The sequence below is a fragment of the Cyprinodon tularosa genome, unplaced genomic scaffold (genome assembly GCF_016077235.1).
Source record: "Cyprinodon tularosa strain WSP-4 unplaced genomic scaffold, ASM1607723v1 ctg336, whole genome shotgun sequence".
In the NCBI taxonomy this organism is placed as follows: domain Eukaryota; kingdom Metazoa; phylum Chordata; class Actinopteri; order Cyprinodontiformes; family Cyprinodontidae; genus Cyprinodon; species Cyprinodon tularosa.
This window is the reverse complement of record NW_024039048.1, coordinates 664,633-682,089: the sequence shown is the minus strand read 5'-3', so window position 1 is coordinate 682,089 and position 17,457 is coordinate 664,633. Positions and strand designations below refer to the sequence as shown.

At 38.4% G+C, this 17,457-nt stretch overlaps 1 protein-coding gene across 2 annotated transcripts in view; it reads right to left on the bottom strand.

Moving 5' to 3' along the window:
• Positions 1–8,330: 8,330 nt before the first annotated feature.
• dcn (decorin) overlaps positions 8,331–17,457 on the bottom strand; it is a 30,695-nt gene continuing 21,568 nt past the window's right edge. Inside the window, exons 3-7 of one of the 2 annotated variants that reach the window (XM_038294192.1) lie at positions 14,986–15,199; positions 14,643–14,756; positions 13,545–13,638; positions 13,034–13,172; positions 8,331–9,752 (exon numbers count right to left, since the gene is read on the bottom strand). In XM_038294192.1, coding sequence (XP_038150120.1) covers positions 9,552–9,752; positions 13,034–13,172; positions 13,545–13,638; positions 14,643–14,756; positions 14,986–15,199 — 762 coding nt within the window. In that variant the 3' untranslated portion in view covers positions 8,331–9,551. The remainder of the gene's footprint in view (positions 9,753–13,033; positions 13,173–13,544; positions 13,639–14,642; positions 14,757–14,985; positions 15,200–17,457) is intronic. The other variant, XM_038294191.1, reaches the window with a different exon arrangement.

The following is a 17,457-nucleotide window of genomic DNA, read 5'->3' as shown; positions in this document are numbered from 1 at the left end:
ATTATGAAACCACTTTCAGCAATTTAGAGAGACCAATCAACATAGTGCTTATGTTTGGAGATGGTTTGAAGAAACTGGAGTACCTGGAAAGAACCCATGCATGCACTGGGAAAAAAATCCAGACTTCATGTCTGCATAAGGAAGCCATGTAGACAGATTGGAAAGTATACCATTGACTGTAAGGAAGGTTTGTCCAGCAAGGATACAGTATGAAGCAGAGACCCATCTGTGGTAACATTCAAATGTGATACAAATTTGGCCAAGGCACCAGTCAGGTATAGCTAAATAAGGACAGATTTCTTGCACTTGACATTATTGACTAATAAGACCACACTAGCCTTCTTGGATAAAAGGGTAATGTTTTTATTTCTATTTTATTTATTTATTTATTTTTTATTACTGGAAAAAAGTGTTTGTTTTTTAAGTAGCTAAAGTACAGAGCGCAACATGATAAAAGCTTCCAAAACAACAAACCTGCTTTATATTAGAAACGTTGGATTAATGTTTTACATATATCTAAACTAGTACGTTCCAGGAAGTGTGTTAGTACAAATTAATTCTTTAGAATTCTGTGTGAAAGGGTCAAAAGACCATGAGGTACGAAGCTTAGTTTTGAACATTGGAATAATTTAACAGATGGGTTGCTGTACAATAGTCTTCCATTTTGTGAATGCATAATTTAAACTTATGAGCAAAGGGGATGTCAGAATTAATTTGTGGATCCCCAAAAATAATTTGGCTTCACTGCAAAAAGTTTTTTGCAAAAGGAGTCATCTGCTACGTCACATACTCCTGTGGTATGGCAGCAGCATATGCAGAAAAAAGTAAAATAAGTGAATTTTTCTTTCTTGAATGAGAGATAATTGAGACACTTGGTATGGACCAATGGAATAAGACAATTAACATTAAAAATGCACATTCCTTTGGCAAATAATCTTATTTACCTACTCAAATTAAGGGTTAATATACTTATTTCAATAGAGTTTTACTTATTCTTAGATTGTTTTTGCTGTGTTTAATGTATGGAAGCATCTAGGATTCCAATAGAGAGCATCTTTAGGATATGAAAATAGTCTTATAATTAATGTGAAACTAGAAGATCTGCATCAAAAGTGATCAAAATGTCAGCAGCATTTCAATAAATTTAACTGAATCTATGCCCCAAAGGATTAAGTTGAAACATAAGTTAAAGGGGCTTCAAACTAGCAATATAGTATCTGTGAAGTAACCAGTGGTCTTCGTTTTGGCTTCCTGACATTTTGGTAAGATGTATAGATGTTGATAGTCCTATAAATTTGTACAGCTAATAATTTATCTTTTTCGATATTTTTTCGTATACAGTCTATATAAACATGAAGAAATGTAGAGATGACTTTATTATATAATACTAAAATAAATCTTTGTATTAAAATAAATTGTTTCTACTTTTCTGTATGCTTCTGGTGTAAATACCACACAAAAACATATTTCCACCACATGGTGAAAACGAGAAAAAAATTTACAACTGGAAGGCACATGGTCATCCTCTGTCAAAGGGTACACATGTGGAAATTCAAGCAAGCATATTAGCAAACAGGATATTCCTGGATTTTTTTGGCACAGACACACAGAAGCTTTTAATAAAACCTCAGACGGCACCCAGACACCACCTTCTGTTCCTGCCGCATGTCATGTGTCAAGCACTGTGCTTTAAACCGATCCTCATCCTCTGAGCACGCCAAGCCATTCTCTCACCTTGAGTCTCCTGGGCTCACATGTGCTGCAGGAGTGACCCAGGGGTGATAAAATCCCAGGCGGAGATCTTCTTAACGCACATGACGTCTGCTCTAGTTCTTCTGAGGTGCCTTACATCACAGCATCAACTCGATTTCTTTTTTACATTCCCAAATTATGTGATGCAATATAATTTAAATCATCTGAGGGCTCTTTTTATTATATAGAATACTTTTACATGTGTTTGTTAAGCATAAAGCTTGCAGTAATTGCTTGATTCAATGCCAACTTTAAGGTTTGCAGAATCACATTGTGTGTGTATGTAAAGCTATGCAATGCAAATGCACTCATATTAATTGTAAAGTGATTTGCGTTGAACAATAAAATAAATACTGTAAATAAATCTGCTTTCTTCTTTCAGGATCTTACTCCAATCTGTTTTGACAAGGCTAAAGTGCTCAGGCTACTTTGGTTGCATAAGTGCCACAGTAAAAAAAAAAACACACACAGCCACATCTACAAAGACATGTGAAAACACACACTGAGAAACGAGTGTGTGCAAATGTGATATTTATTAAGCAGTCGCATACATCCAAGCAACTCCCTCTCAGGGCTTCTACACATGTGCAAAAGCTCTCCTGCACACGTCTAAACACCTGCAGTAGGACTCCATCTAGAAGCTACAAATACCTATAGGGTCCAAGAAGTAAATGCCTGTAGTCGTCATGTTGCAATTCATAGAAAGAGGTGGACTGAGTGCTGGTCTGAAAATCACCACATGGGGGCAACAGATTGAAGTGCATTCATAGTGTAGTGTTGTGTTGAACTCACTCTAAAGGTCCTGGGATGAGCTCCAGAAATAAAACACTGATGCTTTGTCCAGAAGGTAAAGGTGCAAAATCACATCAAATGGAGAGAAGTCAAACACTGCAAAAATGCTCAAGCTTTTTTTTCTATCCACATATTAGTAGCAAAGGTATCTATAAGAAATCCAGTGTATTTTACTTCAATGAGCAATAAACTGTAGAAATTAGTTGAGTAAAAAACTCTATATTGTATTTTATATAGTAAAATATATTCAGAAAGGGTGTTAAAATTACCATTTGGCATTTTTCCATCCAAAGTTTTCACTCTGAATATTCCTCACTATGTTTGATGTTTCTTATGCAGATAAATCTAAATTAAATAGATTTATTTTTGTATCAAGTATCTATTATCTCAGTATATTTTAGCAGCTTATATCCCTCGGTGAAAGACATTTTATGGTTCAGCTAAATGCAGACTGATTTTTTTTAAACCTTTCAGTTTTGGAAATATAGATGATTTTCTACTAACAGCTACCAAAAACAGATTATTAACTCAGATCAATAAAAATTTTTTTTAAATGCATAAAATTTGGTTATAATGAATGTATTTTTGATACTAACTCAGAAAGCCTATTCGATTGTACCTGAAATGTACATATAATTATACATTTGTATCCTGCCAAAGTGGTTTAGATAACGACTTGACTTCTAGACGGTGTCTGCACTGAACAGCTGTTGAGGTTGTCTGGATTATTTTGGGATAAATTACAGGCTATCACTTTCTAAAGTCCTCAAATTTGCATATGTCAATACATATTTTTCCTATATTTTAACTTTTATAAAGTATTCGTAAATAACTTCAGTTGGGATGAGTACATACACCATTTTCAAGTTGCCAGTCAACTAGGGAAACATGCCTGTACGCCTCTGCCATTAGTCTTAAACTTGCTGCAGAAGACATGAGCCAGCACATCAAGAAACTTGAAGATTTGCCATGCTTTAGCCTCTAGCTTTGAGCTGTATGCTAAATCATTGATGTAGTGGCCAAGAGTAATCAATTTCAATTATATTTCTTTTTCCGAGGCAGATTGCTCTGAATATTTAGGTGTTTCTCTGCCAGATTTCGGTAATTGCAGCTCAGCAAAGCCTGTTATCCAGCAATCAATTTTAGTCTGTTGTGCTATAGCAGGGATAACTCTGAACCATGTAGAGTAGTGTGCCAAGAGGACAAGAGCTGAAAAACACTGCTCTAATCACAGGTTGTCAAAATCCATACTGTGCAGTCAAGTTCTGCTGATAAACTAAATATTTCAGTCAGGTGTGATTAAGCACAGCCATGTCTAGAAGTTGCAGACACTAGGCCTTGAGATTGCTTAAAGCTTTTAGATGTTTACATTGGCGATCAAAGTGCAGATTAAGATTTATTCACATTCTTCTATGTTAATGTAATAACCTACAAGTGTGCGTAAACTGTGCCGATTTATGTTTCAACCTGATGCTAGCAAATCCCAGCTCATAGCTAAAGTATAAAGGCTTAAGTACAAAGGCCCAAAGCTGATGGAAACAACGTTTAACCACGTTCAACAAGCAGTTTGAACTTTGCTGGAATTACCTGTAGACAGCACCAATGATAAATCAAGGGATTTGCAGACGCCAGTCTAGCCTCCACAAAGTTGTATCCAAGATAAATGCAGTTTCCAACTCCAGTCCTTAAGAGTCACTTTAATGCAGCTTGTAAAGACATCCCTGACCCAGCACACCTGTATCAGATGAATCGTTAACCAGACTCTAAAGGACCTCATGACCTGCTGTGGTGGTTATTCAGCCATTTGGCGAGTTGGAGCAGGAATGCATGTAAAATTTGCAAGACAGTGGCTTTGTCCGAATGTCCACCCTAACCAGTATATAGGGCACTGTATAGTGGTTACGCCATTTCAGATGAGTGTACGTCTAGTGGATGAAAAATTAGTGGACTCGAAATTTCCTTTGATGCACCTTACAAAGGTATTGATCATCCATGGTCACTAGATGAGCAGATGTTGTAAATCCCTTTATTGTTATTCGTTCTCTGCATTTTGTCCCATCCCCCTCGGAAGCAGTGGGCTGCCATTGTGTGGCGCCCGTGGAACAATCAGGGGTTAAGGGTTTTGCTCAGGAACCCAGAGTGCAGGCTGTGGGGATCGTACCGGGTACTTGAAACCTTCTCTTTCTCCAACACATTAGGCCAACACTTCCACTGTCGCTACACGACAGCCGCAACACATGACCAAGATGGCCCAGGCACCATGCGGGGAGGCAGAGTCACGTGACCAACAGGGAGCAAAAAGTAGTTATCATCTGTGCTAACTGTCAGTTAACTGAGTTCACTATAAAGTCCACTATATAGTCCCCGCTCTATATAGTGATTGTGGGATTTAGGGGTTTGGACGGATGCTCGGACACAGCCAATGTCTCACAGAATTAAGTTTAGGACTCTTGTAGGCCTAAACTTCGGAAACTAGATCTGATCTATGCCTAAATCAGACTGAGGACTTCTTAGTATAGTGAATTCTGTTGTCCTTTTGGTCAAACTATACTCTAAACCGGGGTTCCTCAGTTTCAGTCCTTGACGTTCTATGTCTTGCATCTTTTAAATGTGTCTCTATCAAAAGGCGGAATTACCTCCTTAGTATACTGTTGATTTCTCCAGATACCTGCCAATGACTTAGGTGTATTGAAGCATAGGCAGACCTAAAAGGTGCAGGACAAGGATTGCATCCTCAATAAAGATAAACATTACATTTTATGGGGAACATAATGACTTTGCAATAATATAACTTGTGACACAGTTTGAAATCTATTATCCAGCTACTGTTTTAAATGTTCTAATGAACAGACTTTTATTGAGAGAAGATACAGTAGATGCTTGCCATGTTCTTTCCAGCATTTTCTCTAAAAATAAGCAGCGAAGCACACAAGCCTGAAAATTGGGGGATTTTGATGACAAGCTACTGCTTTCCACGAAACTAGCTTGAAGCTATCTGCTAAAGTCATTGACTTAGAGGCTGCAGTCATTGATAGGGCCGTTGTGAAATGACTTATCTTAAGTTGTGCATGCCAGAAAACAGCTGCGCTTTTAATAATCATTCCTTGTTTTACTTGTGGGGATTGATTCAGCTAGTATCCTTCTTGTAAAGTCGTTCGCTTGAGAAAGGTCGTTAATACAACTTTTCTGGTTTATAATGATGATATAATTACTGGAAAACATTACGGATTTAAAGAAAAGATAAATTTTAGTGGTTATGAATAGAAATATAAAATATAAATCTGGATTAAAAATTGATTAAACCAAAATAAACTTACAATAAGTAGCTGGGATAATTTCCACCATGAAAATAAATCAAATTTGTTAAAATAAATGAACCACCAGAAAAGGTAAGTAATCAAATAAAAAGATGTGGTTATATGTCAGATCTGCGCTACAGATGGATGGCTGAGAAAAATATCACCAGTAGGCACTAAATCATCCGTGTAATACATTAGTCTTTAAAATGTTTTTTTTTTTTCACTTCTAGTCAAAACTAGTAAATGTCATATGGACCTAATTTGTTTTGCTTGGTGTAAATATTTCTACTGAAGGATCTTAAATGGCTGCAGGGTAATAAATCTGTGTGAAGCATGAAATGGTTCTTCTGCATATATATATATATATATATATATATATATATATATATATATATATATATATATATATATATATATATATATATATATATATATATATATATATCTCCAAAATTACAATATGTGAATAAGGAGGTAGAGAGTTAATTTTTCTTGACATTGATTTTATTTACATAATTTGCCCTCCAATTTTAAAACTTTACTAAGAAAATTAGTTTATTTCCTGAAAATATAAGGCTTAAAGCATGAAGGTGTTTAATCAAAAGTGTAAATCTGCAAGTTTGCTGTGAGTCTGGGTGATCTCCCCTGTGAGCACTGGTTTCCTCCCACAAACCAGACATGTCAGACTGAACTCTGTACACTGAATGTGTTTACTGTCTTTATATATAGATGCATATAATATCCAGGGAGTTCCCAGAGTTTTGGCCTCTGTTCATTTGAAATAAATTGGAAAATACATTGGGAACACTTTAATCATGTATGGAAATACATTTTATTACCAAGCAGTATATAGTAATGTTGGTTAAAAATTACTTTGTCCTTTTACTCCTGTTTTAAAACACTTTTAATCAAAGTTAAAATTGCAGGGAACTGAGAGTCCTAACAATTACTGCAGTTTTATTCGGATCCCATTGTGAAGCACTTTTGTATGTGGGGAACTGATTCCATTGTGTAATTCTTTGGAAGAAGATCCTGATCCATATTTACCCTGACAGTACTACAGTTTCTGTGCTGTGAAAAAACATCTGTAATATGACTTATTGCTTCCAGATGGCAGGGAACCAGCCGTTTGTTCATAGAAAGGATGTGATAAAAAAAAGGGAGTAATATGGAGAACACTGACATACGCATAAGGATGAAATGTGTGGAAAGGGGAACTATTTAGTTTATCTATGTATCTAGACATCATCTGGTTAGGCCCCTTGTTTAACAGAAACATCTCTTTTTTTGTCTAATTTCTCAAACATTTCAGTGATTATAGCCTTAGTGTCTATAATTCGCACAGATACACAGGCTACAAATATACATTCTTATTACGTATAAAAAATCTTTTGGGATCTATTTGACAGGAAGTTTGATCATTTTCCTTTAAAAAAAAAGAAAAGAAGAATATGCTTTAGTTTTTTCCCTCTGGACACCTTCATTTTAATCATAGCTAAAAACTTTTCAATAAACAGAAGATTAGGTCCGCGGGGATGTTATATATTACAAGTTTATAGAATTATTCATCTTTTGTTAATAAAACTTTGTGTTAAAATACCAACCATCTCATAAAACCTCTCACCTTCGGGTGAAAGTAATATAAACCCAAGAATCTGCTGCCGTACAGAGTGAACTAACCTTTGTAATTGATTACTGTGTTTCAAATCATTAAAAAAAAACGCTTCCAAACTGACAGCTCAGACCTTCATTAAATTTGTAGCCCAGTGAGATTAAGCCTTAGCCTCAGGGGAAAGGTTTGCAGTCAAACAAGAAAAATTTTGGTGGAATTTCAAGAAATATGCTTCTAGTGGTAAATATGGGGATTTTGATAACATAATAATAAAGATGTAGAAGCTTTCTGGCATAGAAGTGGTAGAATGATCATGTGGGTCTGATTTAGGGCCTGTGGTATTGGTCCATCATAAACACCACCATCCAAATGCTGGTTTTGCCTCTCTATGTTTACACATGAAACGTATATTTTCTGAATGAATAAAGATTTAGCTCCTGCAGCCTACTGGTTATTTTCGCCGCCACGTTGATGTGTTTACCTTGCATACATTGACAGTTAATTACACTGTTTTTTGTTTTTGTAGACTTTTAACTCTGGCAGAGTCACAGCGCCTCCAATGGCCCCGGCATAGGCACTTTTTTCCAAGCAGTTTTTGTCAAAGATACAGTTTTTCTCTCCATATAAACAGGAGCTAAATCTTCCTATGAGACAGCTATACAAATATTATCAACAGTACACATTTGAGCTTGTATTTTGTAGTTTCTACTTGGTTTCGAAAGTGTAAGATAAATTTCACATTCAAATCTTTGCAACCAATTCCTGTTATAAAATGTTATATACTATGTATAATGCATAAATGATCCATTGTTGATTGGATATAAATGAGTTAATACTGTGAATTCAGAAAGTTTCAGTCATAAACAAAAATGCTACTTTTCTTTTATTAGTACTTTTATTTTATTTAGGACACCTTAGCTGGAGCCCCTGCTCCTGGAAAAAAGAGAAAAACCTTTCCTGCTGATATATTAAGTCTGAGCTAAGGTAAGTGCCTTGTGCCTTTAAGCATTGAGAGGTTTTTATACATTTATATACAGCGTCTATACATACAACATTCACACCAACAGGGGTGCTGGGTGCACCCTCCAATTTTCATGACTGTTAAAGAGAGGAAGAACAAGTAAAAAAAGAGAGAAATACATGAGCCCATAAACAAGTAAATTCAAAAGCACTTGGTTCTATTGGAAAGGTAAAAAAAAGAAATAAAGATCATGCATATAATCTTTGGACATGACTTCTTTTCAAAACATATTATTTATTCTAAAATGTTTAGTCTCTTCTCACCTTGTGTGGAGGGAAGCACTAGGAAGAGAAACAGAAGATAGAATATGATGAAGAAAATTTGAAAACTAAAACAGCTTTGCTTTAAGCAAAAGAAATCACAATATGGAACGAGACATTTTTGCTTTTATCTCTATTTAAAGAAAATACAATACAAATAGAAACTTGAGTTCTGTGCAGTTTGTTTGATGTTACAATCCTAAAGCCATTCCTATTACACAGGACATATCTACTACACAGCAGAAAATCAATTGTTAATGTAGTTTAAAACACAGGTTACTCTTGCTGCCTGCTCTGCAGGCCAGCTCTAGTACGATGTATAAAAGTTGAAAGATTTGACCTTTGTGGGATTTGTAACATTACTCCACTGAGTGAGGCGTCTTTTTGGTTTGGGTTCATCTCCATGTTGATTCACTGATTTTATTAACATTATATATGTTATGCAAATGAATGTGTTAAAGCATGTATGTAAAAACATAAAAAAAAAAAGAAATGCATCACTTAACTGGTACCATGAAGGATATGTTGTGTGTGAGTGCCACCGTAATGTGCTGCTGTTTACTATAAGTTGTGTGTATAACCGCCGGACAAACCTGGAAGCTAAATAGCGATAGTGTAATGTTGTGATTCCGGGACATATTGGCTAGAATATTGAAAGAAGTGTGGAAACTGATACCATCATCGTTTGTACAGGGGCAGAGTTGGACATCAGAAGTGGTGGAAATCAGTGTTGTGGGGTTATGATCTAACACACACTTACAAAACGTTCATGCTCTCATCTATAAACACATTCTTTCCCGCGGACGAGCTGGGCTCTACTTCTTCCTATAGTTTCCGAGCTGGACAGCAGAGCGCTCATTGACGCAGCGGAAGGTGACCGGCTGAACTTCCCAATAAGGTACAGGGTTGCTGAACAGGCTGATCCCGGCGTACATGGCCTTCTTGGTGTTGAAGCCAGGAGGGCAGAAGTCATCTGTTCCCACAGCAGCAATCTTATTGGCATGGAGATAGACCACCTGGAGAAGGGATTGAAATAATTACAACATGTGGTTTGTAAATGAGACGGGTCCAGCTATTATTTAGGTTTCTGATGTAAAAAATTAAAAATAATGACATGTCTCAAAACGAGGTAAGGTAAACATTCCTAATCCTCCACCTATACTAATCATACATTCCTGGGGCTCCATGAAGTACTTAATGGACGAGAAGACGAGCAGTATCCACAGAGGGATCCGTCAGTTAACTATTCTGCCCATGTGGTTCTCAAATTATATAATCTTGTGTGGACCAAGTCTAGATTGTGAGAGAGGGTTGCAAGAGCTCCCAAGAAGGCTCTTGCTACCATTGAAATTAAAGCATGCTTGCGCAGTATAATGAGAAAGAGACTGCACAAGTTTAACTTCCAGCAGAGATGGCAAAAGTACTCACTTTCCATACTTGAGTAAAAGTACAGATACTTGTGTTAAAAAATACTCTGGTAAAAGTGGAAGTACTGATTAAACTTCTTTACTCAAGTAAAAGTAACAAAGTACAGGCTTGTAAATTTACTTCAAGTATAAAAGTAAAAGTAGAAACCACTTTTTTCATGCCGTTGCCTACATTTTAAATGGATGTCTGCCAATAGGACTAGATCTCCGTTGTGTTCATTTTCAATCATCTCGTTGTCCATGCTACTATGCTAACGCCACCGCCACCAAGCTGCAATGATTTGCCGCCAATGAATACCGCCGAATCTGTCGATTCATCTTGTAGTGGTGCCTCAAATGCAACGTAGATTCCCATCCAATTAGATTGAATTTGGTACTGATGACGTGAAAAATAATAACGGTAACTCCATTGAAATGATTCAAAACTAAAGTAACAAGCCAATCTTATTAAAATGTAAGGAGTAGAAAGTACAGATATTTGTGTAAAAATGTAAGGAGTAGAAGTAAAAAGTCGCCGTAAAAATAAGTAGTAAAGTAAAGTAAAAATATCAGAAAAATCTACTTGAGTACAGTAACGAAGTATTTGTACTTCGTTACTTCCCATCTCTGACTTCCAGGCTCCATAAGAAAACACAAATCGAGAGTATGCAGACAAAGAATATTATTTCTGATAGGATATTTTTTGGATAAATGAGTCTAACCTTTAAATACCTTTAAACCATAACTAAGGACCTAAACCAGATGTGACATTGCTGGAAAATAGTTTTTCTATTCACTGTATAGCCTAAAGGCTGGTTTATACTTCGAAACTAGGTCGTCAGCGTAGGTGTAGCAGTGAACTCAAAAACGTTCCCACTCCCTCGGCAAACACTCTGCTGCACCTCTCCCAAATTGTAGGTGACCGCAGACATAAGGCATCTGATTGGTCAAATCTACATCTGCTCTACTCATGCATATTTCCTGTTTGGTACCTTGCTGGCTTCTGAAGTGGGACCACATAGAAGAGCGAGGTGCACGATTATGCCACCTGGATCCCAGCCTTTTTTCGCCCTCATTGTCCCTCCGTTTTTGCAGAAACTTGCCCCCACTTCCTCACCGCCTCGGCCGTATCTAGACCCAAACTAGTTTGTGATTGTCTCTCTTGCGTTTTGGCGTAGAATAACATTGCGCTGACCACGCTTCAAAATTGAGCATAAATTTAAATATAAATAAATCTGCATCCTACCTGCGACTACCTCACTGTGACACACTGCTGCGGGAGTATAACCAGTCCTTAAGGCTGGAAGTATTATGGTTTGGGGAACTTCTTTTGAACTGACCACCTGTCTCTTAGATACACTATATTGCCAAAAGTATTTGCTCACCCATCCAAATTATTGGAATCAGGTGTTCCAATCACTTCCATGGCCACAGGTGTATAAATTCAAGCACCTAGGCATGCAGACTGTTTTTACAAACATTTGTGAAAGAATGGGTCGCTCTCAGGAGCTCAGTGAATTCCAGCGTGGAACTGTGATAGGATGCCACCTGTGCAACAAATCCAGTCGTGAAATTTCCTCGCTCCTAAATATTCCACAGTCAACTGTCAGCTGTATTATAAGAAAATGGAAGTGTTTGGGAACGACAGCAACTCAGCCACGAAGTGGTAGGCCACGTAAACTGACGGAGCGGGGTCAGCGGATGCTGACGCGCATAGTGCGAAGAGGTCGCCAACTTTCTGCAGAGTCAATCACTACAGACCTCCAAACTTCATGTGGCCTTCAGATTAGCTCAAGAACAGTGCGCAGAGAGCTTCATGGAATGGGTTTCCATGTTCGAGCAGCTGCATCCAAGCCATACATCACCAAGTGCAATGCAAAGCGTCGGATGCGGTGGTGTAAAGCACGCCGCCACTGGACTCTAGAGCAGTGGAGACGCGTTCTCTGGAGTGACGAATCGCGCTTCTCCATCTGGCAATCTGATGGACGGGTCTGGGTTTGGCGGTTGCCAGGAGAACGGTACTTGTCTGACTGCATTGTGCCAAGTGTAAAGTTTGGTGGAGGGGGGATTATGGTGTGGGGTTGTTTTTCAGGAGCTGGGCTTGGCCCCTTAGTTCCAGTGAAAGGAACTCTGAATGCTTCAGCATACCAAGACATTTTGGACAATTCCATGCTCCCAACTTTGTGGGAACAGTTTGGAGCTGGCCCCTTCCTCTTCCAACATGACTGTGCACCAGTGCACAAAGCAAGGTCCATAAAGACATGGATGACAGAGTCTGGTGTGGATGAACTTGACTGGCCTGCACAGAGTCCTGACCTCAACCCGATAGAACACCTTTGGGATGAATTAGAGCGGAGACTGAGAGCCAGGCCTTCTCGTCCAACATCAGTGTGCGACCTCACAAATGCGCTTCTGGAAGAATGGTCAAAAATTCCCATAAACACACTCCTAAACCTTGTGGACAGCCTTCCCAGAAGAGTTGAAGCTGTTCTAGCTGCAAAGGGTGGACCGACGTCATATTGAACCCTATGGATTAGGAACGGGATGTCACTTAAGCTCATATGTGAGTCAAGGCAGGTGAGCAAATACTTTTGGCAATATAGTGTACTTTACCATCAATTCTGATGGCTATCAGATATCGCCTTGTAGTGTTTTTCTGCAATTCAAATGCTCTTTAAAAAATATATGAAAAAAACATAAAAAAAGTAAGAAATCAATAAGTGTGTTTCATTTAAAAAAACAGAATATTTAATGAAGGTTCTATTTGTTCATGAGAGAATTTAACTGCACTTTGGTCTATTAATACAGTATACTCTCAAGGGAGCACTTTGTCTGACGAAAAACTTATTTAGGTGTTTATAACTCCCGACATTTCCCAAACCAGTGTGTACCTGGATGTATTTGTGGTCAGGCAGGCCAGGGGGAACACTGGTCAGAGCATTATTGTCAAGGTGCAGCTCTCTCAGATGTGGTACATTAGCTAGAGTGCCGTTTTCCACAGAGCTGATCTCATTGTAGCTCAGACCGAGCCTGAAAGAAAAATAAGCAAAGAGGTGAGTCATGTCTGGAAGAACACAAGACAAGGGAACACATCCTGCAAAATTGGCTAAATAAAGCAAAATTGGAAAATTGTGAGCTTCTGGCTGCAAAAATCGAAGTTAGACAATACAGACAGAAAAAGCTGCTGTAGGGAAATCTTCTTTATCATTCACATGCTGCTTTAAATCATCTCTCACTTTTTAGCATCACTCGAGTGATGCAAGAAAGTGTATAAGCAAGCAAGACTTTATGCATTAGTCCTTCCAAAAACTACTGTCCCATTAATACAACGATCTGCTACATCTGGCTAGTTCACAGCGAGTCTGCAAAGAAGGCTGTAAAGAGAAGCATAATTCTTATTACTTGGCCAGATGCTTCAGGCCTTTCAGGCTGCTGGATGTCACCTTGGTGATCTTGTTTCCATCCAAGTGAAGCTCAGACAGAGAGCTAGGCAGACCTGCCAACCCACGGAAGAAAGGATTACCATCAAACAAGGGTTGAGGACTTCAAGCATCATAATGTAACTGTTCAATCTGATCACTTGTTATGGACTCCGTTCACAGCACATTCCCACTAAAAGAGCTTTGTGGTTTTCATCAAAAGAAAGAAACTAAATACATGAACATTTTTTTATGAATTTTATGCAACTACGATAAATAAATCAACTGCGAGTGCGTCTCTGAACGCTTCATGTCTGTCCTGGAAGTGATTTTCAAAATTAGTGAATCTAAGCCGCACATATTTGTGTTTCTCGGAAATTGTGTTTTTAATCCTTCACAGCTGGATTAAACTTGAAGTATTGGAGTAAAGATGAAATGTGTTGTTTGAAGTACAAGGTACATTAACCCATCGAAGTATTTTTTCCATACAAAGCCAATTGGTCTGGAACTTTACTTTAGAAACTGGTTCAGTTTGAAAATCGGGTTTGAAGCCTTTAATGACTCTGTTCTTAGTCAGCATAAATTCTGGACCTGGCAACAAATTCTGTCAGCTTGAAAACATCACAAATCATCTTGTTTGTTTGCCTGCTTAACTTTCTTGAACTGAGCTTATCCAAATATCTTGTTCAAAAGAAAAATGTATAATAAGTTGCAATATATCATATTAAAAAAGAAGAATTTTAGTACAACTATTATTATTATTTTTGTTATAGTATTTACATTATCTGCATCCCATATTTATTTTCCAGGTTTTGAAACAACATTAAGCAAAAGATTTCAAGAAAACGGAATGTTACTTGTTATCAGTATCTGGCCCATGGCTTAGCAAATACCTCCCTGTTTGTTGCTTAACAAAATTTCTCTTTTGATATAATCTATGAAACAGAGATCCTTTCACACGAGATGATAATGTCATTTGCAATAATCCCGAGATCCATTTCATTTGGATCTTTCCATTAACCTTAAAGCATTTGCCTTTCTATCTTCTTGTTATTAAATAAAGCAAGATGAGGATCATTACCTTTGGGAATCTCTGTGATGTTAGTATCTGCAATTCGAATGTAAGAGACCCTTTTCAGGTCAGAGAAAGCTCCAGCCTCCACTCCTGCGCTCTTCAAAGGGTTAGACCCAAGTTCTGAAATATCGAGGATCAATGTATTAACAAGGTATTCTGTCATCCTTTTATATTTCTGTAAACATAAAAGGTCACTCAAATTTTTCATGTTTTAATGAGAAGCTTGCTTCACCAAGACATATATATTTTGAGCCGTTAGCTTTCTATTTTCAGCAGTACTGAAAACTGCAACATGCTGCAGGCACATATGATTTAAATGATAATAATTCAATATCATTTCAATTCATACCCATCACAATGACTTGCGACATGCCCTGGAAGGAGGACTTTTTTATCTTGGTGATCTCATTCTCGTGGATGCGGAGCTCCTGCAGGCTCTTGGGCATATTAGCTGGCATTTCCTTTAGCATGTTCTTGGACAGGTAGAGGCGCTGCAGCTTGGTCAGAGGGCTGAAAGCTTTAGGGTGGATAGTGGTGATCTTGTTGTTCACAAGGAACAGAGCCTATGTGTAGAAATAGCAGGAAAATCAATTAGTAGAATTCATACAAAATTACAATTTACAGAAATATACTGTTACCAAAGTGGATCAAAACAAACAAAAGGTCAGGTGGAGTAGAATGAAAAGACCTTTAAAAATAAAAACTGTAGAAAAATGTATTAATTTGTGTTTTTTAACTTCTTAACAAGTTGTTATTTATACAGAAATTCTCCAATACAAGTAAGAGGGAGTAGTGTTAGGTATAATTTTCTTTCTGGTTAAAGGAACAGAAATTTTACAACTTGCAACAAATAGAGGGACAGGAGTTAGAAAATATAATCTATAGGTTCATCAAGTAAACTGTTTCCTTTGAGATGTAATAGTAATATTATAGATATATGTAATCTGATTGGCTTAAATCAGAAAGGAAAGTTTCTGACCTGCTTCAAAAAGTAGCCAGATGATATGCTGATCTCAGGGCTATTTTCTTTTAAATCTTTGATTGATTGACTATTGATCTCACAGAAACTCACTGAATGGCTAACCGAAGGGCATACAATCCTGATCCTGAAGGACCCCTCAAAGGCTACAGTCCCATCCAACTATCGGCCCATAATCTGCCTCTCCACAATGTGCAAGCTCATGCCCGGGATAATATCGGCTAAGATAAGGGGCACATGGATCAATACGTGAGTGCAGCTCAGAAGGGAATTGCCAAAAGTACCAGAGGAACCAAACACCAACTCCTTGTAGACAGAACAGTCGCTCAAGACTGCAGAACCCGAAACACTAACCTAAGCACTGCCTCCTAACCATGCACAGAGGGTATCACCCCAAATCCAGTACCCTGAGACTGTACGCCAGCCGCAAGGAGGGAGGTTGAGGACTAATGAGCGTAAGAGCCACTATCCAGGATGAAACATCCGAGATCCATAAGTACATCAAGGACAAGGCTCCAACAGACAAGGCTCCAACATCCTCACTGAATGTCTCAGACAATGGGGAACAGGAGTTGAGGTGCAAGAGACTCCGTTATTGGAGGACAAGCCCCTACACGGGATGTACCACGAAACATAATCGAAGTGGCAGATATCAGGAAATCCTACCAACGTCTAGACAAAACTGGACTGAAGGACAGCATAGAGACACTCATCATGGCTGTACAGGAGCAGGCCCTAAGCATCAGAGCAATAGAGGCCCAGATCTACCACACGAGACAAGACCCCAGGTGCAGACTGTGCAAAGAGGCCCCTGAGACAATCCAGAACATAACTGCAGGGTGGAAGATGCTGGAAGGGAAAGCTCACATGGAGCGCCATAACCAAGTGGCTGGAATAGTAAACAGGAACACCTGTGCAGTGTATGGGCTGGAAACCCCAATGACAAAGACATCTCCAAAAGTGGTAGAGAATGATCAAGCCAAGATCCTGTGGGACTTCCAGATACAGATGGACCGAATGGTAACAACAAACCAACCGGACATTGTGGTGGTGGACAAAAAGCAGAGGAAAGCCGTTGTGGTTGACATAGCAATACCAAGTGACCACAACATCAGGAAAAAAGAACATGACCTGGAATGTCAAGGCATCAGTGGTACTCGTGGACATTGGGGCACTGACCCCCAAACTTGAAGAGTGGTTACAGCAGATCCCTGGAAATACACGAAGAGTGCAGTTCTAGGAACAGCAAAGATACTGCGGAGAACCCTCAAGCTCCCAGGCCTCTGGTAGAGGACCCGAGCTTGGAGGAAAAAGGGGGGAAGACCACCTGAATCTGAATCCAGAGTGCAGCCCAATACAGAAATGATCTTTCTACGTTTGTTTTTTGTTGAGTCGCAGTAATTATGCAGGACAGAAGATCGACAGAACCTGATCACAAGAAATCAGGGGTGTTTGGTTGTCAAATTCCTCCTATGCAACCAGGTGCCCATTCATTAAAAGCACCCAATGCCAGGGCAAGGCAGTGTAATCGCTTTAACAGCTGAGGGCTATGTGAGAACTTTAAAGGTTCTGTCAGAAGCCTGGCAGCAGCATTCTGAACAACCTGCACCCATAGATGTGATATTCAGATTATTATTGATCAAACTGAAACCTTGACTTTCACTCTTATATAAATCATTTGACCCCATTTGGATAAAATAATGGATATATTGGTATTTGTGGTCCTCTTGTGTTGGCTGAAGAAAATCAGCAGTTTAACTGTAGATCACATTTTACACCCAAAAAGGTAAAAGTAGCAGCTTTTTACAGTAACAAAAATGCTTTAAGTAATGATAGATATGA